The 25,885-nt window shown below is 47.9% G+C and overlaps 1 protein-coding gene across 7 annotated transcripts in view; it reads right to left on the bottom strand.

The window, feature by feature from the left end:
• Positions 1–25,885, bottom strand: part of CAMK1D (calcium/calmodulin dependent protein kinase ID) — a 503,116-nt gene that overhangs the window by 36,973 nt on the left and 440,258 nt on the right. For all 7 annotated transcript variants that reach the window (XM_053225283.1, XM_027073424.2, XM_027073425.2 and 4 more), the window contains 2 exons: positions 19,297–19,423; positions 2,682–2,757 (listed from right to left, as the gene is read on the bottom strand). In XM_053225283.1, coding sequence (XP_053081258.1) covers positions 2,682–2,757; positions 19,297–19,423 — 203 coding nt within the window. The remainder of the gene's footprint in view (positions 1–2,681; positions 2,758–19,296; positions 19,424–25,885) is intronic.

The following is a 25,885-nucleotide window of genomic DNA, read 5'->3' as shown; positions in this document are numbered from 1 at the left end:
ATCCCAGTAAAGCTGTATGTACCTCCTTCTAGCTGTGCAGATATCCTACCCCAATGCCAAGACTTGAGGGAAACCATTATACATACAAAGGGAATCTATAGACATTAGTGTAGACCAGACTGTTGGGTCAAGATTCAGAAGAAGTGTGAAGGCACAAACAAGCAGAAGCCCAGATGAAGGGACACTTGTGCCTAGTCCCAGATTTCTCGAGATGACGCCAGCTTTGGTCCTCTGCAGGAAGAACAGTGGCCCATCATTCATTTCTTCTCATCTTTCATGTCAAGTTTGTCAAGGCATGACCTCTGATGTGAATTTCAGCTGAGAGTTTAGGGGGCCAGAGTAAATAACACACGGCCTGTGTCTGATATCTACCTACACAGGAAGCCCCCTAATGAGGTATGCTAAAGTGTGGTGTGTGTGTGTGTGTGTGTGTGAATTTATTAGGGGACAGGGTCCAGAGCTTCCACCAGATTCTCAAAAGGGTCTGTAACTCCCCCCGACACACACACTAAAAAGGATGAAACTACTATAGAAGATGGTCAAGATGCTTTAAAAGTAAAACCACTATGTAAATGCAATGTTAGTTTTATAGCTCAGATGAATCTGCCCTTTACCTATTTCCATAAGTGGGAGTCCTACGGGCCAAGGATATCAGAATGGATAAATCCTGTGATAATGGCAGGAATCTACAGGAGCTGTCAACTAAATCCACTTTAAATTACAAAAGCTGCCCGGTTGAATGTATGCTGTAGAAAGACCGCTTGCTTTCCAGATAATGAGACAATGCCAATACAGGGGGGATGTTTCCAGCAGTCCCTGAGGATGCCACATACTGTCAGACCTTTCTCTGATCACAATCCCCCACGGTCTTTCATTGTGTGTAGCAGACTCTGTCTGCTAGAAAGCCTTCCCTTCCTTGGGAAGAAATTCATTTCCTATCAATTACAGACACCAGTTGGCCTAAACCCAGCCTAGCAGTGTGCTCCATTGTAAGTGTTTGAAAGTATCACTGCCAAAAGAAATTGTAATTAAAAAACAACTTTACAGTGGACTGAAGCAAAACAAAAAATAATAATAATAACCAAAACTGATCACTGTGAAAACAACTGCAACAACCCTATGCCTATGACAGCCCTTCCTGGGTTGTGGAGATGAGGCACCTGAGAAGAAATGAGGTATCTAAAGGCTAAATTTTGGTTTTCACCATATTTTTCTCATTTTGATTTCTTTTGAAGATGTCCTAATATTTTCATAGTCATCTGTATCCCCAGGAAAGCCAAGGTGGCACATGAAGAGATGCTCAACATCATTAGCCATAAGATAAATGCACTGAGGCATTATTCATAACAGCCAAGATATGAGAACAATCCAAGTGTCCATTGATAAAGAAGAGGTGATACACACATGCACACACACATGCATACACATACACACACACTGGAATATTACTCAGCTATAAAAAGGATGGGATGTTGTCATTTGCAACAACAGGGATGGACTTAGAGGGTATTATGCAATGTGAAATAAATAAATAGAAAGACAAATACTATATGATCTCACTCGTATGTGGAATCTAAAAAAACAAATGAATAAATAAACAAAAAGCAGAACTGGACCTATAAATACAGAGAACAGATTGATGGTTTGCCAGAAGGGAGGGTGGAGGGGTAAAATGGGTGAAGAGGAGTGGGAGGTACAGGCCTCCAGTGATGGAATGAATATGTCACAGGAGTAAAAGGTATAGCATGGGGAAAAGAGCCAACAGTATTGGAATAGCGTCGTATGGTGACAGAGGGTAAGCTACACTTGTTGTGAGCACAACCTAACGTATAGAATTATGAAATCACTATGTTGTATGCCTGAATCAAATGTAACATTGTGTGTCAACTGCACTCAAAAACATTAGAAATACACTTTAAGAAAGAGAAACGCAAATCACACGCACGACGAAAGCACTTCATACCGATTAGGATGGCTGTTATGAAAAGTCAGGAAGGATGTGGTGAGACTGGAACCCTTGTGCATTGCTGTTGGGAACGTAAAGTGGGGGCGCTGCTATGGAAAACAGTGTGGAGCTTCTTCCAAATGTTAAAACGTAGAATTACCGTATGATCCAGCCATCCCACATCCGGGTAGACACCCAAAGGCAGACATCTGAACACCCATGTTCATAGCAACATTATGCATAATGGCCACAAGGTAGAAACCGCCAGGTGTCCACTGAGGGATGAATGGATAAACAAAATGTGTCACATGCATATAACGGACTGTTCGTCAGCCTTAAAAGAATGAAATTTGGCACCTGCTCCCACATGGATGAACACTGGGACATTATAAACAAGAAAGCCAGTCACAAAAGCACAAATGCCATATGATTCCACTTACGTGAGGAACCTAGAATGGCCGACTTCACAGAGATAGAAGGAAGAATGGAGTGTATCTGGGACTACAGGGAGGGGACAACAGGAGTCAGAGTTTAATGGGGACAGAGTTTCAGTTTGGGGAAGATGAAAACATTCTGGAGATGGGTGGTGGTGACTGCATGACAGGGTGAATGAACTGGACGCCACTGACCTGTGCATTTAAAAAGGGTTAAAATGGTAAATCCTGTGTTATGTGTATTTCGTGACAATAAAAAAGAAAGAAAGAAAAAAGAAGCCAAGGTAGCAAGCAATACTCACAAGATATAGGCAATCACCCCGATGGACCAGCAGTCCACAGCTTTGCTGTACGGTTTCTGGGCCAGGACCTCAGGAGCTGTGAAATGACAAAGGAGAGACACAAGCCTGACAACTCAAAAGCTGAAGACATAAAACATTTCTTAGATTTTTCTTTTCTTTTTCTCTTTGCGCCTCAGGATGAACTTTCTGTCATTCTAAAAACTGAGTAGAGACAGAGGACCTATTTTGGGTGTTGGCTTTCTTAACCAGAAAAAAGTGAGAGCATTTGTGCGTGCGTGTATGTGTGTGTGTGTGTGTGTGTAACTGGAGATTATCAGTCAAATTCAATCAGTCAATCAACAAATAGGAATAGGTAGCTCTCTCATGTCAGTGCTGTGTTAAGTACTACAGCTCAGCTGAGACTGAGTCGGGGACAGGTACACTTCACGGGAGCCTGGGGTGTGACTCCACCTAAAATTAACTCAGGGAAGCCTCTCTGGGCCCAGCACAGGGCCTCCCTGGGTGCCGCGGGGCACGAACAGGAAGCCTCTTCCTAATGCCTTCACAGAGCTCACAATCCAGGGCAGTGAAGACCTGAAATCTGGCCCCTGGGGGGCCTGGCCCAGGCCCGCTCTCAGCTCATTCTCTAAGGTTTGGGGTGGGTCTCCTGTCAATACAGACAGTTCAGCCTCTCCCCTGTCAAACAGCAAAAACGCTCCTTAATCTCAACTCCTCGCTTCTAACCCGAGGGTCCTCTAGCCCAGGGGTCTCAGCTTATTCTGTCCCTGTTCTCACACTTGCTATTCCAGGCCTTGCGTGCTTTCCTAAGCAGGACTAGGAACGCATACAAACTATTGTTGAATGTTTCTGGTTACGACGGTAAGAAATACCAACCACAGACAATCCCCAAATCTGCTTGTAGGTTTCGGCCCCAATTCCTCCAAACTTCTGATGAGACTTTATTTTTTTCCTTTTTTCCCAAGAGCAAAATAAATAGGTCCGTATGTCCTTTATTGGCTACATTCAGCCTCAACATGGTAGCAGAAGGAGACCCAGAACTGTAACGCTGGGCAGCTCACAAACTGGAGAAGCGGCCCCTGGATACTTGGGAGCTGGCTGCATCTTCCTTGTCCCCACTTGTCCCCACTTCCTTGTCCCCGTGCCTACTAAGAGCAGATTTCTCAGATGCTTCTATTACGGCAACTGACGAAAGGGAGCCGTTTACCACAGTAAGTGTCTCGCTGATTTAGGAGGCATGCTCTCTATGAGCTGATGTTCTGGTATGAGTGGCTACAAGACAACAGATGGAAACATCTGCAAGGAGCTTATTTCTAAGCCTCCAGGGCCATCCACGTGGGCTGGTGGAAAGTTCAAAGGAGACAGAGAAGGCTCACTGGTGACGCCTGACCCAGTGTCATCCCCCCAGCAGAACAGACGGCAGAATATCCTGAGCCCACAGCCAGGCTGGCAGGCAGGAGCCCTGGCTTCCACGTCACAGGGTCCGCAGGGCTCTTTAGGAAGACGGCAAGCCAGCCCGGCCCAGCCACTCCATGACACCAGATGTCAAACAATGATGCAGGGGCAGCTAGAGCTCAGGGCAGGATTGGGGGCACAAGCTCTTGTGTCACACCAGGTATGACATGGCGACAGACATGCGGAAGGAGCCCTGAGAAGGTGCGAAGGCACCTCCAACAGCTGATTCCACAGTGTATAAGCAAAGATTGAGACGATCCCCTGAGCCACGGTGTGTGGAGGGTAAGCGTCACAGCACCTGCAAAGCAGGCTTCACTCCTGGGAAGAGCTGATACTGTCTGTGTTCTTTTGCACACCCCATCCTCAGTTCTCTAGCGCTGTGGGTGTGGGAGGGAGGACTCCTTAGAGCACCCCCTCCTCCCTCCTTCTCCTCCTTCCTCCTCCTCCTCCTTCTCCTTCCTCTCTTCCCGCCCCCCCCCCCTCCTTCCCTGACTGTTAGAGAGAAATTCTGGTCGCCATCCATTACTCAGAAAACAAAAGAATAAAGAACACGATGGCCCTCCCCAGGAATCTGTACATCCGAAGGCACCTGCACATTCAGCAGATCTACCTTCAGCCCAGCAAACAGACCTACGTTTTGGAGAACCGTGCGAGACATGGCACGCACTTGAAAAGCAAGTGGCTGATTTTAAGCAGCTTGGAACTGGGATGTTGCTTCTGACGTTTAGATTCTTGAAGCCACAGATGACATATACGCAATTTTCAAAACCAGAGATTTTGTTTAAATGGTAAAGTTTATAACATCAAACATACGGTTTAAAAAAAAAAGATAAAGAAACGGTGTCTGGATCGTTCTCAGATGCTTCTATTCTCGCAACGGACAAAAGGGAGCCACTGACGGAGAGATGCCAGGATCGGTAGCATGGGTGTTGGGGGGAAAGTTCTCAATGGTTCACAAGCAAATATCAAGGTAGCGATACTGGGGGTGGAGGTCTGTATACCTGTGCCAAACATTTCTTGTTCTTCCTGGTGTTGTGTCTTACCTAGGTCCTATCAACAACACAATAAACATTGTTTAACCAACTGTTGGCAGGTAAATCAGTCGCCTTGGGGGTGAAGTTCTGAACTGCACTTGAAACACACAGAGAGTGAAAGTCCTTGGATGTGTAATGTGACAATAAACAAGAGAAAGTAGATTGATTTGGAAATGATATTCTCACCAACCTAAAATAATTAAAGAATTATGCAATGGCAAACCACACTAATGTGTGTTGATGCCAACTGCTCTTTTGATTTGATTCGTGAAACCAAATGTTCTCAGGACATTGTTTGAAGAAGCCTGCCTACATCCCTATAAATAGCTACTTTTCATCTCGCAGTGATTCTTGGAAAACACCGATTCTCAGGCAATATTCAAAACCCTCCTGACAATTTGAAACGGCCACCCAAATCGTGACGAACCTCTGGGATCTGCTGGGATATTTTCTCTCCTGCTCTCCTCTGGGTCCTACAGTGGGCTCCCCTTGTTTGGCCAACCTGTTGAATTCTCGTCACCTCCTACCCTTTCCCCGATCCTTTCAGCCTGGGGCCTGCAGCCTGTAGTTCTGCAAGAGGCCACTCTCGCTCTGATCTTGGGAGAGGCCAGGTTTCACTTTGAGAACTGGCCACACTCCCTTGTATTATGTTATTAATCTTATACCACTGGCAAGAATTTGGTTGTATTTCTTTTTTGTTAATGTTTATTTATTTTAGAGAGAGAGAGAGAGAGAGAGAGAGCAAGCACAAGTGGGGGAGGGGCAGAGAGAGGGGGAGACACAGAATCCGAAGCAGGCTCCAGGCCCCGAGCTGTCAGCACAGAGCCCGACGTGGGGCTTGAACTCACGAACCGTGAGATCATGACCTGAGCCAAAGTTGGATGCTTAACCGACTGAGCCACCCAGGCGCCCCTCGGCTGTAATTCTAAAATGTCACAGCCTCCAAGGTACAAACTCTCAGACAACAAAGGCACACAGTCCCCACGGGGCCTTGGAGAGAGAGTGGGACGGGTTCTCAGTCACACCCACCACAAATCCATCTCTCCCCCCAACACCAGTCAGATGCCGAAGAACTTCCTAATGAAGGAGAAACAATTTTCTCTCCTGACTGTACCCAGCACAACTCACGTGCAGTGGGAGGGTGACAATGACTCTCGCCACCCCCACACCTCCTCACAGAGAGAGGCTTTGCACGGAAATAACTTAATCGGTGCTACTGACACTTGACAAAGAGAGCCGTCATTAACGGGCACTGCGGCTCGTTCGAGATGCCATCAGCGCCCAGGCAGAGCGGGAAAGGGCTCAGTCTCCTGGTACAGCGGAGACAGAAGGACAAGACTCCAGGCCGGAGGACACAGACGTTCCTCTAGTGCCTCTCAAGGCACAGTCCTGGGGGCCGTGAGTGGCAACAGACCGACCCGGAGGCGCCGAAAAGGACACACACAAGATAGGTAGCAGCCGAGTGGGAACAGCTCTACCTGGGTGACACGTGTTGGTTTCCCAGGTTTCATCACCAAACTCCCGTGACACGCCAGCCTCCTGGACCTCCTCCCCTCCCCTCTGTATCTCCTCCCTACTGTGTGAATCACACTGCCGACCACCACACTTGGTACCGCTGGACAGCGGGGACGTATCTCTGGTCTGGATATTCAGGGCTTAGCACATTCTGTTTGGTTAACCAATGGTTACTCCTGACACGAAGCGAGGGGACGAAACGGGCAGAATTAGCCCTATGCGTCTGTCTGTGGCTGACTGTGTAGTTCATGCCACTCTCCTTTTAAGACCTTTTCTCAAAGGGATTTCGGAATCACTACTTCTAGGGCTAATGGACAGGAAAGACCTTCGGGGAAGTGATCTCTCAGAACCTCCTTCTCGGTCAGACCTTGGGGGTTAACGATTCCGTTTTCTTAGCTCTCCCTGGTAGAAAGAGCATTCCATTGGCCGGGGTCGGTTTACTCCAGCAAACAGAAGTCAATCACGTGAACCACGCTGTCTCAGCAGGGCAGCCCGAGCTGCTGGAGATCTGTGTGGACAGACGGGGCCCTCCTTCTGAGCCCCACGCTCGTCTCATGCTGTTCAGCGAAACAGTTGGTTCAAAATTTGAAATAATTGAATTTACTGCTGTGAGACTCACGACCAACCCACTGTGGAAAATTCCACTTGGTGGGAAGCGTCCTCCAGGCCAAGCTGTTTTATATTGGTTGAAAGCAAGGGTTCCTGGTAAAGGAATTCAGAGATTCCAAGAGGAAAAAAAAAAATTCAGAAACCTTTCATCTTGTTTTTGAAACAATTAAATTGCCCATTTTCCTTCCTGAAAGAGAGAGGAGCAAAAGGCTTAACCAAGTCTAACTGGAAGCAGGAAGAGGGGCTCTGTTGAAGCAGGGGCGGCACTCAACCCCCAGGCTCACAGAAAACAAAAAGAATTTTCCCTTTCCCTGTGCTCTCAAGGGAGTGCTGAAGAGCAGTTTCTACAGAGGGAGAGGAGGAGATTGAGAATATCTCCCCCTGTTACCAGGTTCACGGTCAAGGCCGTCTGTTCTCCTCTATGGAAGTCTAAGTACCACTGTACTCGGTACCTCAAAGTTGACCACCTCCAATGAGTGAAGCAGAGGACACGCAGGAGGGGTGGCCTGGGGTGGGGAGCAGCCCTCCATGCCAGAAAGTGGAGGCCCGGGACCCAGAACCATGGGACCCAGGCAGTGTTTCTTGCGTTCCTCAGTTATTTAACAGCTTGGGTTCCATTTCAGGCACTGGCTTGGTGGTGTGAGGGAAGCAGACGTGGGCCCTATGCCACGGAGCACCTGTTCTCCTGGGTGCTCCAGCTGGGTGGACACAGCTGCAGAAGTAACGCCAGCCACGGCTGCCTTCTTAAGGAGACGATCAGACTAAGCCAGACAAGAGTGTGGCAAGATGGCACAGGTGTTGATCTTTAACCCTGAATACAGCCCTGAAAATACTGAACCTACTCTAAATAAAACCCCAAGTATCCAGGAAAGGATATATTACCTCCAACAGTCAAACAGTGGAGAAGGTGCAAATAAAAAGACTAGAGAACAGGAAAGACACGGGGTGGGGAAAAAAGGCTGTGGCTAGTAAGTTTTGAGCATATGCCCTTGTGTTGTGCTCTAAGAAGAAATTAACAGGTTTAAAGACGAAAGAGTGGGAAAGGTAAGAAGGACTGTTTTGTCATTAAATGGGAGGTAAAGATGTGAAATGGTTTCCTTTAAATGTGAAATGGATTTAGGTGGTTGTAACTTGAAACAACTTTAGCTGTCTGGAGTTAAGAATTTTTTTTAAGTGTATTTATTTATTTTGAGAGAGCTGGAGAGAGGGCATGTGCTTAGGGGAGGGGCAGAGAGAGAGGATCTCAAGCAGGCTCCTTGTTGTCAGTACAGAGCCCTATGCAGGGCTCAATCGCACGAACCATGAGATCATGATGATCACGACCTGAGCCGGCAGCAAGAGTCAGATACTCAACTGACTGAGCCACCCAGGTGCCCCTGGATTTAAGAAGTTTTATTTATTTTTTAGGGTTTTTTTTCTTTTAGTGCTATTTTATTTTATTTTATTTTTGAGAGAGAGAATCTGAAGCAGGCTCCAGGCTCTGAGTTGTCAGCACAGAGCCCCAACGCAGGGCTTGAACTCATGAACCATGAGATTGTGACCTGAGCCAAAGTCGGACACTTCACCGAGCCACCCAGGTGCCCCGGATTTAAGAAGTTTTAAATAGCCATGCACACTGGCTTTGCAGTGAAAGAAATCTAGGATCTCCCACTTACTACACCTGTGGACTTGGGCCAGTCATTTAATCTTGTTAAGCCTCCATTTTGTTCATCTGTAAAATGGGAACATTAACAGAGCCCAACCTTCAGGACTGTAATGAGGCTTAATGGAAACAATAAACATATAATAAGGAATAGTCAGAGCTAGTAGTAGTTATTATGTAAGGATGAAGGGTTGAGACAACCATAGGATAAAAACAGAATGGAGGTTTTATTATTTGTTAGAGTGAAGGATGGACAGTTCCTTGACATCACTTGGTACTTTCCCTTCATTCTTGCTTTACATAATGGAAATGATTCGTAAATGGAGATTTCCACCCTTTTGATCAGAGCCTTCGGAAATCAGAATTGAACTGGGCCCACAAGTGATGGGAGGGCATGTCTGAGTACTTGAATCTTGGAGTCGGAAGGAGACTTACAGCCCCCATACCAACCTCCTGCGCACTTGGGTCCCTTTGTTCACCGAGTTGTCGATCCTTTTATTCGCTTATTCACCGACACACTCATACATCCCCTCTAGGTCCAGGCACCGTTCTAGACACCACAACCCAGGAACTGCCTGTTGATCATTACTGACGGTGCCCGGGCATGGGAACAGTCCACCATAATATCAAAGATTCCCACGATGGCTGAGGAACACTGGCTGGCCATGGTACCTTCATGGTTCTGCATTTACTGAGAGAAGAGAGTGACTGTACTCCTACATTCTCTCTCCCTGGCCCTCTGCTTTCCCCCACAGCATCCCACCCCCTCCTACCTCCAGGCCAGGTGGATCAAGATTACCTTCCCCATCACCCTAAGCTCTTTCCAATCTTTTCACCAGCAGCAAGGGGGCACTGCCCAGATCCAACCAATTCTTCTTTCCATTGGCCCCAATTATAATTCTTTTTTAAAGGGGAGTTAGAAAAATGTGTTCCAGAAGACTACTTATAAAAATGGGCATATCCTAATTTTTTCCCTAATTCTTTGCAGTGTATGAAACTCCTACCTTCCCCCACCTGCAGAGATAGAACCGATGGGACACTAAGATTAGCGGCACTCTACCTTTCCTCGAATGTGCTTCTGTCTTTGGAAATGTGTCGGAAATGTCCAACCTGCCTGTGACATCAGCAAGAAGAGGCTGGCAGACAGGCTGCTTGCCATCCTGTGACCTAGTCCAAGGTTCCTTTGTGCCTCTTGCTGGCTGACCTCACCTCTCTGTGGAGGTCAAGGAGAAAGGCCCTCGACTTGAACTTCGTGTGTGTCACGACGAAAAGGCCCTAAGAGATGGCAGTCAGTCGTGGTCAGAGGTAGTGGAGACTTCTTTTACTATCACGGCTTTCCCCCAAGTGGTTCATGGAAGGAGATGGTAGGGCCTGGATTCAAGTTCGGCTGTGCTAGCCAGGTTAGGCAATGTGATAGGGTCTTTACAGGGAGGAGCTTAACAGAGAAGTAGTGAGAAGAGTGATCTTCTAGCAGAGGGCTTTTAAAATCATTAGATTGCACACACAGAGTGGTGCCACATCTCTGCCATCTCATATCCAGCAGTGAGTTAGAGGACAGAATTACAGGCTGAGCCCTGAGCCAATGTATCTCGGAGAATTTGTTATCTTTCTTTTTTCTTTTAAAGTTTATTGTTATTTTGAGAGAGAGAGAGAGAGAGAGAGAGAGAGAGAGAGAGAGAGAGACGAGGGGCAGAGAGAGGGAGAGAGAGAATCCCAAGCAGGCTCCACGCTGCCAGTGTAGAGCCCAACTTGGGGCTTGAACTCACCAACCATGAGCTCATGACCCAAGCCGAAATCAAGAGTCAAACGCTCAACCAACGGAGCCACTCAGGCGCTCCAGATGTGTTATCTTTCTATGCCTCAGTCTCTTGTCCTGAAGGTCACCTGCTATTTTGTCCTGAAGTTACGCCTTCGTGGAAAAGAATCTGAGCTCAAGTGAAGAGCTGCATGGGACTCTGAGTTTTAGGGAATTTCCACAGGTGGGGAGAAGGAAACCGTGCTGCACCAATTCATGTGGTGGATTAGTACAGAAGGCCTTAAATTGAACTGTAATCCAGTTGCAACGAGTTGGAGAAGCTGCATGTTGGAGAAGTGGTGAGAAGGCTTTCTTTTAATTTTTTTCTTAATGTTTATTTATCTTGGGGAGAGAGACAGAGGATGAGCAGGGGAGGGGTAGAGAGAGAGGGAGACGGAATCCGAAGCAGGCTCCAGGCTCTGAACTGTCAGCACAGAGCCCGACGCAGGGCTCAAACTCACGAACCGCAAGATCATGACCTGAGCCCAAGTTGAAAGCTTAACCGACTGAGTCCCCCACGCCCCGCGAGAAGGCTTTCTTTGAAACACTGGGAGAGAAAAACGACATTTCTGCCCAGCGGCTGCCTGTTCGGAGATGATAAATAAAATTCTACACATCAAGGAAAAGAAAATTCGGGCATCCATTTCAGGGTGGAGTTTGGCTTCAGGAAGAACTGATTACAACAGGCAGTATGAGCAACCATGCTTAGTCACAACTCTTTCTGTAAGCGGACTCTGCAGCAGGTGGGATTAGACAAGAAAAAACCAGTTAATGAGGGGCTTTACTACAAGCCTCTCCATAAACCGTGTGGCTTCACCAAGGTTTGGAGAGCTGTAGCCTGGATTGCCGGCAATTAAAAATTCAGCTGAAACACAGACTCATTCTTTGCCTGTGGTTTGCCTTCAACCCAAAGTCACGGAAGTTAAGAGGAGTAGGGCTCTCTTTGGCTAGCTCTGTCCTCGGCCGGACAAGTTCCCTTGGAAAGCTTTCTCATCCTTCCCTCAGAGTTGTAATTTACTAAAAATGCATCGCAAAACAGTGGCTTGCTCTGATTTTCCTAGTAGCCTCTTGAATTTTACCACAGGCATGAAAAGTCCCCACGAAAGCGCCGTCCTGGTTTACAATTACCGTTCCGATCTGAGCTGGAGTACTATTCAAATGCTACCAAAGCCAGAATGTGGCCAGTGGGTGGAGGGGTGAGGCTAAGGAATGGGAAGGGAGTGGAAAATGGGAGGGCAGCTGGTGTTCTAAAATGTGGGAGAGACCTGGAATTCAGTGGGAGGGAGGAAAGGAAATGTTCGGAGTTAAGGCAATTCAGGGCAACGTGGCAAGAAATAACCCTGTGATGTCGCCCTCAAAGGTCGTCCTGAGATCCAGCCTCTGCCCTCATGGGTTTGTGACCACAGTGGGATGGCTACTTCGCTCCTCCTGAAGGCTGACAAGCTTCACTTCAAGATTAAGAGGACCTTTACAGGCATTCCGGTGTTTTGGGTTTTAGTCATTGAAAGAAAAAAAAAAAGAGTAAGTTCCAAAATGCTGCAAGGTTTCTTTCCCTCCTCGACACCACAGTGAAGTTTAGAAACCATGATACTCCATCACAGTATCCAGTATTTAGAGAGGAGACGTTCAGAAATTACAGAAGGGTGGAGGCCCCTGGGTGGCTCAATCGGTTGAGCATCTGACTCTTGGTCCAAGTCCTTGTTTGGGCAAGCCCCCTCTCCAAGCCAAACGAGTCTGCATATTTCTTCCACACTCGATAAGAAGCAGCTGGGGACTCTGAGCCTTTGTTCTTCTGCTTGCCCACATCCATTACTCTCCTTGTCTTGGCCTGGAATTCTACTCTTCCTACAAATCACGCCTCCTCCAAGAGTTTTTCCCTGGTCGTTCCAGGCCTTGCTGATTCCTCTCTCACCTGTATTTGTAATGTTGCTTCTGAAATATGTCGGTTACTTCATACTGCACACATGCTACCAAATATGGATCTGTATCACCACTGGTCATACACCATTGGAGGGGCCCTCGGTGTTGGAGCGGCTCTAAGAGATGCCTGCAGTGGGACCCCCATACACAGGGATGGAGCGAGGCCCACATTCTCCTGCCATCAGTGATGTGATGTTCTGCAAGGGCCCTTGTTCTTTTAAAGGACATGTAACATCAGGGCAGCTGTTCAGGGTAAAGGATGAATTCAAGGGTGATCAGATCCCTTTGCCTGGCACCGTGTGTGTGCTGGGATATGTGGGATAAACAGCCCTTTCTTCATTATTTATTCATAGCTAGAGAACTCATTTAAATTGAAGTAATCTTGGGGCACCTGGGTGGCTCAGTCGGTTAAGCATCTGACGTAGGTCATGATCTCACAGTTAGTGGAATCAAGCTCCACGTTGGACTCTGTGCTGACAGCCCAAGGCCTGCTTGGGATTCTCTGTCTCCCTTTCTCTGACCCTCCCCACTTGCATATACTCTCTCTCTCTCAAAATAAATAGATAAATAAATAAATAAACTTTAAAAAAAAAACTGAAGTCATTTTGACATTGCCAAAGTTCACTATTTAGATGAACAGTCATTTAGGCAACAGCCGTAAGAACAACAAAAACAAAACAACAGTGCCCGTAAATTGAAATCAATACTTCTACCGAGAAGGGGTCTGAAGTCTGAACTATGGCTAAAAGCAGACAGCAACACTCTGCACCTGGCTCGGGCTCCTGGACAGCAAGGCCCCCAGAATCAGAGGAGTGCTGACTGGGACTGGGCTCTGCCCTGTTTAGATCGAGATTGGCCAGTAGGCATGAGGCCGCGGTTTCTTTTTCCAAGATCCCAACAGCATCCTGATCTTGCAGAGATAAGCCAGTGTTGGGGGGCGGGTGGGGGTGGTGGTGTCCAACCCCAGGGTTGACAGCACGCTGGGGTCCTCTTACAAAAAGCCACTTCACAGCATTACTCTGGCTGTCGGGCTCCCACTGGCTTAATTAATGGTTCAATTAATCCATAATTCAAGGCCCCCAAAGCCAACGGTCAACACCCAGTCATCATCTTACTTGACTTAATAGCAACTGACACAAGGTACTTTCTCCAACTCAAAGCGCTTCCCAGGATACCACACTACTCTGGTTCCCTTCCTGTCTCACATGCTGCCTCTTCAGAGTCCCCGGGGCTCCAGGACTCAGCCCTGGGACCTTTCTTCTCCTCCATCCTTCCCTGCCTCCCCCTTAGCCACTTCATTCAGGTTCACAGCTTCAAAATACCTCAGCCTCTTGGGGCGCCTGGGTGGCTCAATCAGTTGAGTGTCTGACTCCTGATTTTAGCTCAGATCATGATCTCATGGTTTGTGAGGTTGAGCCCCGTGTCAGGCTCTGTGCTGACAATGTGTAGCCTGCTTGGATTCTCTCTCTCCCTCTCTCTCTGCCCCTCCCCTGCTCTCTCTTTCTCTCTCTCTCTCTCTCTCCCTAAAAATAAATAAATAAACATTAAAAAAATACATCAGCCTCCAAATACGGTCCATCCTCATTATTCACGGATTCTGCACTTTTAATTCGCCTACTCACTAAAATTTATTTGTAGCCCCCAAATCAATACTTGCCGTGCTTTTGTGGTCACATGTGGACATGAGCAGAGAGGCTCAAACTGAGTTTCCAAAGCTCATCAGACAAGGTGACACTCTGCCCTCCTGTTTCACCTCTCACACTACAAACAAGTATCATTTTCATGGTCTAGCTGCTGTCATGTTTTTTACATTTTTGTGCATTTTGCAGATTCATGGTTTAAAACAGCCCCCAAGTGCAGCGATGAAGTGCCGTCTAGTGTTCCTGGCACAAGAAAGTGGAAATGTGCCTACAGAGAAAATGTGTGGCTAGACCACCTTCACTTAGGTGTAAGTTATGGTGCTGTTAGCCGTGAGTTCATCGTTCATGAATCAAGAATATATATTAGGGGTGCCTGGGTGGCTCAGTCACTTAAGCATCTGACTCCGGCTCAGGTCATGATCTTGCAGTTCATGAGTTTAAGCCCTGCATCGGGCTCTGTGCTGATGGCGCGGAGCCTGGAGCCTGCTTTGGATGCTATGTCTCCCTCTCTCTCTGCCCCTCCCCTGCTCATGCTCGGTCTCTCTCTCAAAAATAAAATCAACATTAAAAAAATAATATATGTTAAATAAGATGTCGTTAAATAGAAATATGTATAAAACAAGGTCATGTATCCATCAGTAGATGACAATGCTGTGACCAGAGACTCACCAGGACCCTAAACCTCTATTTCCCAGGTAACAGTAGGTCAGTATTTACTAGTTCAGCGCTGGTGGTGACGTTACAGAGCATAACTACTACGTGTGATGAGAATCAACTATATCTTGTTGCAGACAGGACCTCTTGCGAGAACTCCAGACTTACAGTCCAACCGCCTTCTGGACCTTGCAAACTTTAACACATTAAAATCCGAACCCCTGGTGATACTTCTGTAGCCTGCTCTTTCCACAGACTTTGACATCTAAAGTAAAGGTAACAGCCTCCTTTCAGAGGCTCAGGCCAAAAAATAACTTAGAACTATCATTGGCTTCTCTCTCTCAAGCCCTACTTTTAATTTTTCAGAAAATCTTCATGAAATTACCTTCAAATTTTTTTTCTGGAATCTGATACTTTCTTACCACTTCCACTCTGCCAACCTAGCCCAGCTCCCACCATTTCTCACTTGAATAATTCCAGAGCCTTCTAACTGGTCTCCCTTCTTCCACCCTGGCCCTGCACCCTGGCATCTCTCCTAATCCCCATCTGTCTCCTAGAGGGATCCTGGTACAGGTCAGATCATGCCATGCCTTGTCTCAGAACCTTCCAATGGGTCCCCACCACCCTAAGTAAAAGTCAGGGTCTTGACAATGACTTCTAAGTCCTGGTCTGCACATGCTCTGCCTATTAGTTCTCTGACTTCATCTTCTACTGCTCTTCTCTTTGTTCACCCCACTCCTGTTGTTCTCCCACATACCCCTGCCTCAGGGCCTTTGCACCATCCTTGGAACGCTTTTCCTCCAAATAATAACATGGCCAGCTCCTTCACTTCTATCAAACCTTGACCCCACTGTCACCCTCTCAGTGAGGGCTGCCTTGATTACTACATTTAAAATTGCCACCCCCTACACACACACACACACACACACACACACACACACACACACACACAAAACTATTCTCTTTCCTGCTTTATTTTTCTTCATAGCACTTGTCAACCTAAGATATTAACAGACTTAGCTGTTTGCATACAGTCTGTCTCCTTCTCGCTCAAATATAAGTACCTTGATTGAGGGCAGGGACTTTTATCTGTTTTTCTTTTCTTGTTTTTTTAATGTTTTATTTATTTTTGAGGGAGAAAGAGCATGAGCAGGGGAGTGGCAGAGAGAGGGAGACAGAGGATCCGAAGTGGGCTCTGTGCCCAATGTGGGGCTCGAACTCATGGACCACGAGATCACGACCTGACCTGAAGTCAGAATCTCAACTGACCAGGCCACCCGGGTGCCCCCTGTTTTTCTTTTCCTTTCTACTGATGCGTCCCCAGTCTCTAGAACAGCAGGTAGGTACTAAATACATAATCCTTGAATGATGAATAACGTAGCACTTACCAGACATTATTCAATTTACTGGTTTTCCCTCTTTTTCTCACAACACTGTGAGCATTTTAAAGTCTGAAACTCTGGCCCTACACATTCATATTCTTAACACCAAACCACTGAGCACAGCACATAAACTTAATAAATCCATGCTGAATGAATGGGAAAAGAGGAGACAGAGAGAAATGCTAATTTCTGCGAACCTTGGGTTTTTACCAGTTTAACAAGCATCTGTGCAAAGATGAGTAAGATAGTCCCTGCCCGAGAAAAAACGTGTGGTGCGGTGGGGAAAGGGACACCGGTGCAAATGGACCCCGATGCAATGATGTAAAAAGGGTCAGGAAAAGAAGTAGGATGACAAAAGAGAGAATGGGTGTTGGGAAAGCAACCAAAAGGGGGCAACGTGTAAGTTGGGCTTTGATGGCTGAGTATCAGTAGTTGGCCATGCAGACTGAGGGGGCAGGGGAGGAAACAGCCCGATCTCTGTTGCTCACTGCCCGAGGTACGTCTACAGGTTATAAGCTCCCCCAGTGTCTCCCCTTCCTTGCTCTAAGAGGCCTTCCTAGGTAGCTCAGTGCTCAACACACATGAATGAGCAGAACCACTACATTCGCACCCCTCCCCACTCAGAGAAAACTCCGTATCTGACAACAGCGTTACCTGATGGCCCCACTGGCCACCATTTAGGGTAGAAAGAGCAAGGGCCACATCTAAACATGCTTCCCAGTTCCCAGACTCGTCAGTGTCTGACATCTAAGCAGAACCAGACCACTCGAATGACAGCCACTTAGAAACCCAGAGAAAGTGCCATTCCTGGGTTCTGCCAAGACGCAAAGAAGCAAAAATCCATTTAGAAAGTGCTGGAGCTTTCCAACATCAGAGCCAAATATGAGAACAGTGCGATGCGTATGTAAATACGGACACTTCTGCCGGAACATTTGAACTGCAGCCCGAGAGTCGGCCTCCTGCAGGGGGAAAGCGGGGCGGCCACAGAGCCCTCAGCTTCTCGGCCGCGGTGGCCAGGGCAGCGGACCGCACAGAAGGTGGCAAAGCCATCCCGGCAAGGAGCGTGGACAGCGCGCCCTCACAGGCCTTTTCATTTTCTGGGGTCTGGGAATTGCCACTGTTGGAACGGGCCTTCTCCCTCCCCATCTTTGAGGACAAACGAGAAGAAGCACATCTTCACTTTTATCTGCCACCCGCCTGGCGGCCGGGACTGACCCGGAGAGAGTCCACATACCTGCCGCACACGCTCCTGCTCCCGTCACACCCCCACGCCCCTGGGGCACACACGTGCGCTCTCGCGTGCATCTCCCACCACGGCCGTGATTCCGAGTCCCCCGACGGGGTCCACTCCGCTGGCCCAGAGCCGAGAGCACTCAGGGTACCGCTAATCTCATCAAGGCCTGTGCCACACCGGCTCCTCTGCCATCAGAAGAACCTCCCCGGCTCTGCCCAGCGCACACACCCGCCAGGGACATGATCGCCGCCTGTGCCGGTCACACCATGGCCACCTCCTCCCCCGGCCCCGCCCCCGAGTCCATGGCTTCCCTTCCTGTTATTCTCCGTTCCCCTCAGCCTGCTCTTCTCCCCTCTCCTTTGAGCACCTTTGCAAATGAACCGGCTGCGACATAACACCCGTGTTATGCCAGCACCTGAAGGGCCAGGAAGGGCCCCAAAGGGCGTTTGGAGTTTCCCACAATGCTCTGGGGCCCAGGCTCATCAGGTGGGAGGACTGCTTTCCTCAGCCTGCCTGGGGGATCACGCGGTTGCACCTAATACCAAACAGGAATGATGCCAGTCACAGAACATTCCCTCTCCTCTTTCAGGGCGAGCTTCCTGTTCTCATTAGGAAAAGCCATCATGGTTTGTACATTGAGAATTCAGCCTCGGTCTCTGTTTTCCAGAAGTCTTTTCCAACCCCATTTTTTTCCTGCCCTCAGACATTCCCGTTTTATACCCTTTTCCCAGGATTTTCCCACTTGAGAGCTTTAGCACAAATGGATGCTTCTGCCTGGAACACTCTGTCCCCTAACATTCCCAAGGCTGTCTGCTTCTCCACATTCAGGCCAATACCCAGGTCTCATTCCTGTGCCCTTAACCGTCCTAGTCCCCCTCCCCGCCATCACCTTGCTGCTCTGTGGCATGCCCTCATTTGAGTTTCTCCATAGCCCTTACCGTGGCCTGAAACAACCCTGTTCTTTGTCTGTTGTCTGTGACTCCCGACTACAACATAAGCTTCATGAGGGCAGGCCTGCTGTCTGACTCATGCACAGCCTTCACCCCAGTGCCCACAACAGCAGCTGGTCCATAGCATGCGCTTCAGTACACATTTGCTGAGTGAATGAATACATTCACGTAAGTCAACGTCTCGAAAACACAAACGGCACCGATGGCCTTTCTCCAGGTCCCCAGAAGACACAAGATGATTCTCAGTATGCGAGTGTTCAGTTCTTGTAGCCTTTTCCGCTCTCTGTATGTTTGGTACGAGGGCCCTGGGGTTCTGATTTTAGGAAAGACTTTAATTCGTGGCTTCTCCAGTACAGATCAGGACTGGCTACTTCAAGAGAGTGACTTCGACAAGGCATGAACCAGATTCCTCCTATCGATACTCTCTTTCTGGCCGCTTCTCTCTCAACATTTTACATGTTCTGTTTGTGTCTGCACTTCATGGTTATCTCAGTGTCTCACTGTAAATCATCTGAAAACACAGATATGGAGGCACTATTTCTGGCATCAGAACATGGGAATTCATCCAATCAACTCCTGGCTTCCACCCAGGCCCACACCCCAATGAGACAGGATTTCTGCCCGACTATTAAAAGGTTTCAGGGGAAATCGCCTCTCTTCTAACTCGCTCCAATGTCTCTTGGCCTTTGTATTCTCCCCTTAAGGGGAATGAAGGCAGCTGCGATCATGCGCCAGGGCTGAAGTGCTTAAGACCAAAGAAGCTGATACGACACCCACGCTGTGCTTACCAACATAGCCCGGGGTGCCACAGGCTGTGGACATCACATCTCCTTTGCCCTCCATTTTTGACAGTCCAAAGTCACTGATCATTATTTTCGATTCCTCGTCTTGACTGTAGTACAAGAGGTTTTCAGGCTAGAAAGAAAAAAAGAAAAAAAAACACTGACAAAGTGTGTTTAAATATGGGTTAATTGTGGGAGAGTCATGAAGCCACAAAGCCTAATCACAATTTAAGGATACGCTTGACTCGGGACACAGCGAATGCAGTAAGAAAAGCCGTGTTTAATAGGAGTGATGAAGGGGACACTGCACAGTTTGGGGCGCTTAGAGGTTTTCAAGAAAAGTGAGTCCCTTTGTCTACTTTCAAAAAGTGAACCATAAATTGGGGCCGCCTAGAGAGCCCCTAAGACTTGTCAATTTATTTCCTGGGTCAGGGGAAAGGGAGTTCCCAGAAATGAAGTCACTTCTGTAGGTGCTCTTCCATTTCCTTGTTCTTTCTTTCTTTTTTTAATGTTTATTTCTGAGAGAGACAGAGACAGAGACAGAGCGCCAGTGGGAGAGGGACAGAGAGAGAGGGAGACACAGAATCTGAAGCAGGCTCCAGGCTCCGAGCTGGCAGCACAGAGTCCAATGTGGGGCTTGAACTCACGAACCCTGAGATCATGACCTGAGCAGAAGTTGGACGCTTCACCAACTGAGCCACCCAGGCGTCCCCCACCCCTGCCCCGTTCCTTTTTCCTGACCCCTTTAGCAACCTTTCTCGAACCCAGGGTCTCTCTCCCTGCCCTCCATAACGGCCCGTGTCCTGCGGCTCTGGCAGATGCGTTGCGTTTTCCCCTTTACTGAGCCAGCTGACCCCTGCTCGCTGGGCTCCCTGGGAAACAGAGGGATGTCATCATGGATGAATCGTGTCCAGAGATCCAGCACTTTGTAGCCACGTGTCCTTAAGTGCCCTGAGCTTCTGGTTGCCTTTTCGGGAAAACATGGGTCGTGGTGGTTCCTCGTTTGCTTCCCTGAATGGGGAAGCTGGAGCTAGATGGAATGGGGAATGCTGGAGCCCAGATGGTAGTAACTCAGGACACATGGCTGAGGCCTGACCACAGCTCCTGTCTCTGCTACAGTCCTGCACAGCAGGGCCACCTCCATGGCAGCTATACAGGAGGGGTAAGGGGAGGCAGACGGGTGGAGCGTGGAGCGGGGAGACAATGAAGCTTTATTTGCATAGTGTTTTATGAAAAGTCAAGGTATCATTCTTAGAAAAAAAAAAGGGGGGGGGTGGAGCTCGTGGAGACCAAGGGAGATGTCCCAGCCTCAGGGCTGCACCTGTCCTGCCCAGGCAGAGCCTGACCACAGAAAGCCTGCCTCAATTAATGATGCTGTCCCTGAAAGACACAATGTTGAGGACGGACACCACTCCTTTCCCCCGACTCAGGAAATTCCAAAGATTTGCCCAGTGAAGAAGCAATCACTTCTCTGATTTACGTTCAACCTTAAAAGAAACACAACAGGGGGCACCTGGGGGGTGGCTCAGTTGGTTAAGCATCTAACTCTTGATTTCGGCTCAGGTCATGATCTCGGGGTCAGTGGGATGGAGTCCTGCATGGGGCTCTGTGCTGACAGTGGGGTCTGTTTGGGATTCTCTCTATCTCTGTCTCTCTCTTCCCCTTCCCCACTCACTCACTCTCTCTCTCTCTCTGTCCCCCAAAATAAATAAATAAATACACACATACACACACATCCCACACCAGGAGGAATCTGAACTGGGCAAGCCACTTCCCCACAGTTTCCTGTCTGGCTCTCCTCCCATCCCCAAGAGTGATTGAAGCAAGAGTGTCTCTTGTCAGTGGTTTGCGGTAGATCTTTGGTTTCTGAGTTATTGAATTTTACCAACTCTTCTCTCATTCTCTCATCTGGTGGCGAGGGCTATTTAGATTTGAGATGGGCCTGGAACTTCTGGATTTTAGAATTCACGGGGCAATTCTGAGCTGTAGCCATTTCTGTGAGGACATTCTGAGAAGTGTTCAAGACCCATCCCCCTGCCCCGCCTTGACCAAACTATAGTCGGGCTCCCCTGAGCCCTCTTCTAGGCCTCGGTTTTGGCCTTCTGTGTCCCTCCTGTCTTGCTGGGGCTGCAAAGTCCAGTCTTAGCAAGAAACCTGTAAGTCAGAATAGAGAGAACCCCTCACTCTTGATATCTGGCCAAGCTCTTTACCTTCCACCTTGGATGTTGTTAAAGAAAATGTATTCACACACTTGGTAAAGACAGTAAGGAAGACTTTATTCGGGGGGGGGGGGGGACCACTGCAATGGGATTCTGCAGTAGGAGAGGAAGAGTGGACTCAAGACCTAATACAACAAGGAAAAGTGGAGATTTATAGCCCAGGATCAGGGCGAGGGTCAGTGAACAGAAAATTACTAAGAGGTGGGGCGCCTGGGTGGCTCAGTGGGTTAAGTGCCAACTTCAGCTCAGGTCATGATCTCACGGTTTGGGAGTTCAAGCCCTGTGCTGACAGCTCAGAGTCTGGAGCCTGCTTCAGATCCTGTGTCTCCCTCTCTCTCTCTGCCCCTCTCCCACTCATACTCGGTCTCTCTTAAAAATAAAATAAACATTTTACAAAAATTAAAAAAAAAAAAGAAAATTACTAAGAGGGAACATCAAGGGTGGGGGGATCCTGGCTATGCCAATTTCAGAGGATCCTTGCTGAAGGCAGGCCAGGGTGGGCAGATATGAAAGGTGGAAGATAAAGAATTTGATCAGATATCAAGGGTGGGGGATGTTCACCAAAGTGGCTCAGTGGGATTCTTTTTTTTTTTTTTAATATTTGTTTATTTTTGAGAAAGCGCAAGCGGGGACAGGCAGAGAGCAGAGACAGAAGATGTGAAGTGGGCTCTGTGCTGACAGCAGTTAGCCCAATATGGGGCTTGAACTCACTAACTGAGAGATCATGACCTGAGCTGAAGTCAGATGCTCAACCCACTGAGCCACCCAGGTGCCCTGGCTCAGTAGGATTCTTGGTCAGCCTGGACTACATGGGCAGAGCCAGTGCACTAAGGACAGAGCCCAGGGATGGAACCTGGTCAGAAGGAAGAGAACCTGGTCAATGGAGAGAGACTGCCAATGTCTAAGTTCTTGGCCAGGCTTTAGGAAGGATCCCTCCATCCTTGATATCCCCTCTTAGTAGGTTTCTGTCCACAGCCCTCATTCTGGCCAATGGCTATAAGTCCTCACATGCCCTTGATGATTTTGGAGTTGAACCCAATTCTCTCCCCTATTGTGATACCCTTCTTGCAGTAGTCTTAAATAAAGTCTTGTCTTAACAAGTGTCAAAATAACTTTAACAGAACCCAAAAGAAAAAAAAAAATACTACCCTTCTCCTAAAATCATAACACAAAAAGGAATGACACTTTACATTCACAGTGACGTCGATCCTGTGGATGAAGCATGAGATTAGAAGAAAATCAAATGCACACTTGAAGGTGCTTTAATGAGTTTGAAAAGAGAATAAAATGGCCCAATCAATAATCAAAATAAGAATAATGCTTAAAAAGCAGGCCAAAATAATCTAATCAAAAGGTGCCTGTGGTTCATGATTTGTCTGAATGTTGAGATCATCCTTTGATGAACAGTAAGGATCTGATCATGGGGGCAGAGAGGACTTTTCTTAAGTTTCTGATTTTTTTTTCAAGTTTATTTATTTTGAGAGAGGAAGAGCACACACACGTGTGTGCATGTGCATGTGAGTGGGAGGTGGGGTAGAGAGAAAGGGAGAGAGAGAACCCAAGCAGCCTCCACAATGTCAGCATGGGACTCCTCTCATGAACCATGAGATCATGACCCGAACCCAAATCAAGAATCGGATGCTTTGCTAACTGGGCCACCCAGACGCTCCTTAAGTTTCTGACTTTTAATCTTCCTGTCCCAATGATCTCATGCTCTTAAACAAGGTTGCATCTAGGCAAGAGACTGCATGGAATCAAATATCCCTCCTTTGGGTCAATTATCAAGGAGGGTTAAATCGGCTGGTCATTCACAACTTAGATAGATACTTGTCTACAACCATCTCAAGACTCAGTCAAGGCAGCAGGGCTTTTCTTGAGGGGAGTCAGGCAACAGGAAAGTGGGAGAGAAGACAGGCTCAAGGGCAATCCAGATGGAGGCCCCCAGATGGCAGTAGGAGTGCTTGGTCAGGTGGGAGGCACAGAGGGCATCTCACAATTCTGCCTGAGGTCCCAAGAGGCCCAGGACGCACCTGAAAAAATATTATTCTTTATTTTGTGACATCGTTGCAAGACAACTGATGGACAATACTGGAATTGGAAGGTCAATACCAACCTGTTAACAGTTCGCATAATAAGAGGGGCACCTGGGCGACTCAGTTGGTTAAGTATCTGACTCTTGGTTTTGTGTCAGGTCATGATCTCAAGGTTCATAAGTTCAAGCTCCACATCAGACTCCATGCTGACAGTGCAGAGCCTGCTTGGGATTCTCTCTCTCCCTTCCTCTCTCTCTGACCCTCCCTTGCTGCGCTCTCTCTCTCTTAAAATAAATAAACTTTTAAAAAAGTTCACATAACAATCTTTAATTAAAAAAATTTTCTTTTAATGTTTATTCATTTTTGAGAGAGTCAGACAGAGTGCAAGCGGGGAAGGAGCAGAGAGAGAGAGAGGAACACAGAATCTGAACCAGGCTCCAGGTTCTGAGCTGTCAGCACAGAGCCTGACATGGGTGGGGCTCAATCTCCAGAACTGTGAGATCATGACCTAAGCCGAAGTTGGACGCTTAACCAACTGAGCCACCCAGGTGCCCCAACAGGCTTTTAAAAGATCTGAATCAACACTTCCTATAAAGTTTATATTATACATAATCACCCTCCTAATCCAGTGATTCTCAACTGGGGGCAATTTGGCATCCCAGGGGGACATTTGGCAATGTCTTTGGCTGTCACAACTGCAGGAGTCTATGGGCATCTAGTGGGTAGCAGTCAGGGATGTGGCTACACATCCAACAATGCATAGAACAGCCCCCCCGCAGCAAAGGACACACTGCAGGGGCTGAGAAGCCCTGTCCTAATCTGAGGGGTCAGTTAGTGGGCACTTCCTGTCTGTCTCTCATTATCTCTAGTAGCTTCCTGGGGCAAGATGACACAAGAGTACCTTGCTGGAGGGAGGTGGAGGTGTATTTGCAGGGGCATGGCGGTATCCCAGACTGCGACCTAATCTTATATTAGTCTGATCATGTTCTCTATTGCTCTGACCTGGATCATACAGTTTGTTTTCATTTTCTAAGATATTTGTGAAAATTTACTATCCCAACCCCAACTCCTGCCACGTAGGTCAAACTCCCTTGTGCCTCTGAAAAGCAGTGACGAACAGTCCTAACATGGCAATGTTCTCTCTGTGGGGACAAGCCTGGCGTTCTCACAGCTGCACCAGCTGGGAGCTGCAAGCACTTCTCTGAAAGCACCATGTGGGTGTAGACAGCTATAACTCCTGCACAGCCCATCTGCCTTTCGAAGGGGGAATAAACACAGTCACGCATAACATGGCCCCTCTAGGAATGTCATCTGCGTGGGAATTATTTCTATCAAGTACACACAGCCAGCGCATCGCATCACACCTCTGTGGTCATCGCACTAACTCGTTCAGAGACCTGCCTCCTGTGTTCTGGAAGCAGAGAATCGGCATTTGGTGAGGGCACAAGAGAGCAGAGCAGGCACAGAGGCGCCAAGTGGGCTTAGTGAGCCCTTACTTAGCCCGGGAAAGGACCTCCGGGTCCTGAAGATTAGCTAATTTGTGCCCACAGCCATTTCAGCTATCAAGAAGCCTGCAAAGGGCAAAGTCTGTAAGGACCCCATCGACATTCACAAACACCCTTGTCCGGAAGTTCTCCACGAGTAATCCCAGGGCAACATCAGGATCACCTAGAAATCCCTTAGAAATGCACATTCCCAGGCCCACTGCAGACCTATAGAATCGGAACCTCTGGGGTGGGGCAAGCAATGGCCCTCCAGACAACTCTTATGCAGGCTAACATTTGGGAGCCACTATTCTGGTTGCTGGAAAATAATATAGAGAAGAGAAAACTTCACAGTGAGACCTTATGAAGAGAAAAGCTACACCATGTTATACCTTCACACCCAGTACTAGATAACGGGCAGATGCCGAAATTCTGTTTTAACAAATGTTTATGGTTTGTTCTTTAAATTGATTTAGATTTCACACAGTCACGCATAGCATGGCTTCAGTACATTATAATCCCTGTGTTTTTGATGTGAGCAGCAGGTATGTGGGCTGGGGTGGAGTTTCTATCTTGACAGGTGCAGGGAGCCCTGGGGCCTGGACCTGTGTCCGCTGTCGAATGAAGCCACATTACAGCCTTGGTGAACAATGTTGCCTTTTGCTGTTCCTCAAATCAATGTGTTCGATATCTACTCTTGATAGCATATGTTGGATATCTGCCCTTTGGTATCTATACTGATCCGGGGAGGGATGTGATGCCAAGATGCCCAAGTAAGGCCCAGGTCCTTCAGTGCTATTGGGTGAAGGGTCAGTATGCCAACACCTCATCAAGGACAAGTAAGACTGGGGCGCCTGGG

Source organism: Acinonyx jubatus, chromosome B4 (assembly GCF_027475565.1).
Source record: "Acinonyx jubatus isolate Ajub_Pintada_27869175 chromosome B4, VMU_Ajub_asm_v1.0, whole genome shotgun sequence".
NCBI lineage: Eukaryota > Metazoa > Chordata > Mammalia > Carnivora > Felidae > Acinonyx > Acinonyx jubatus.
The sequence above is the reverse complement of the archived record's forward strand: the minus strand, read 5'-3'. Positions and strand labels throughout refer to the sequence as shown.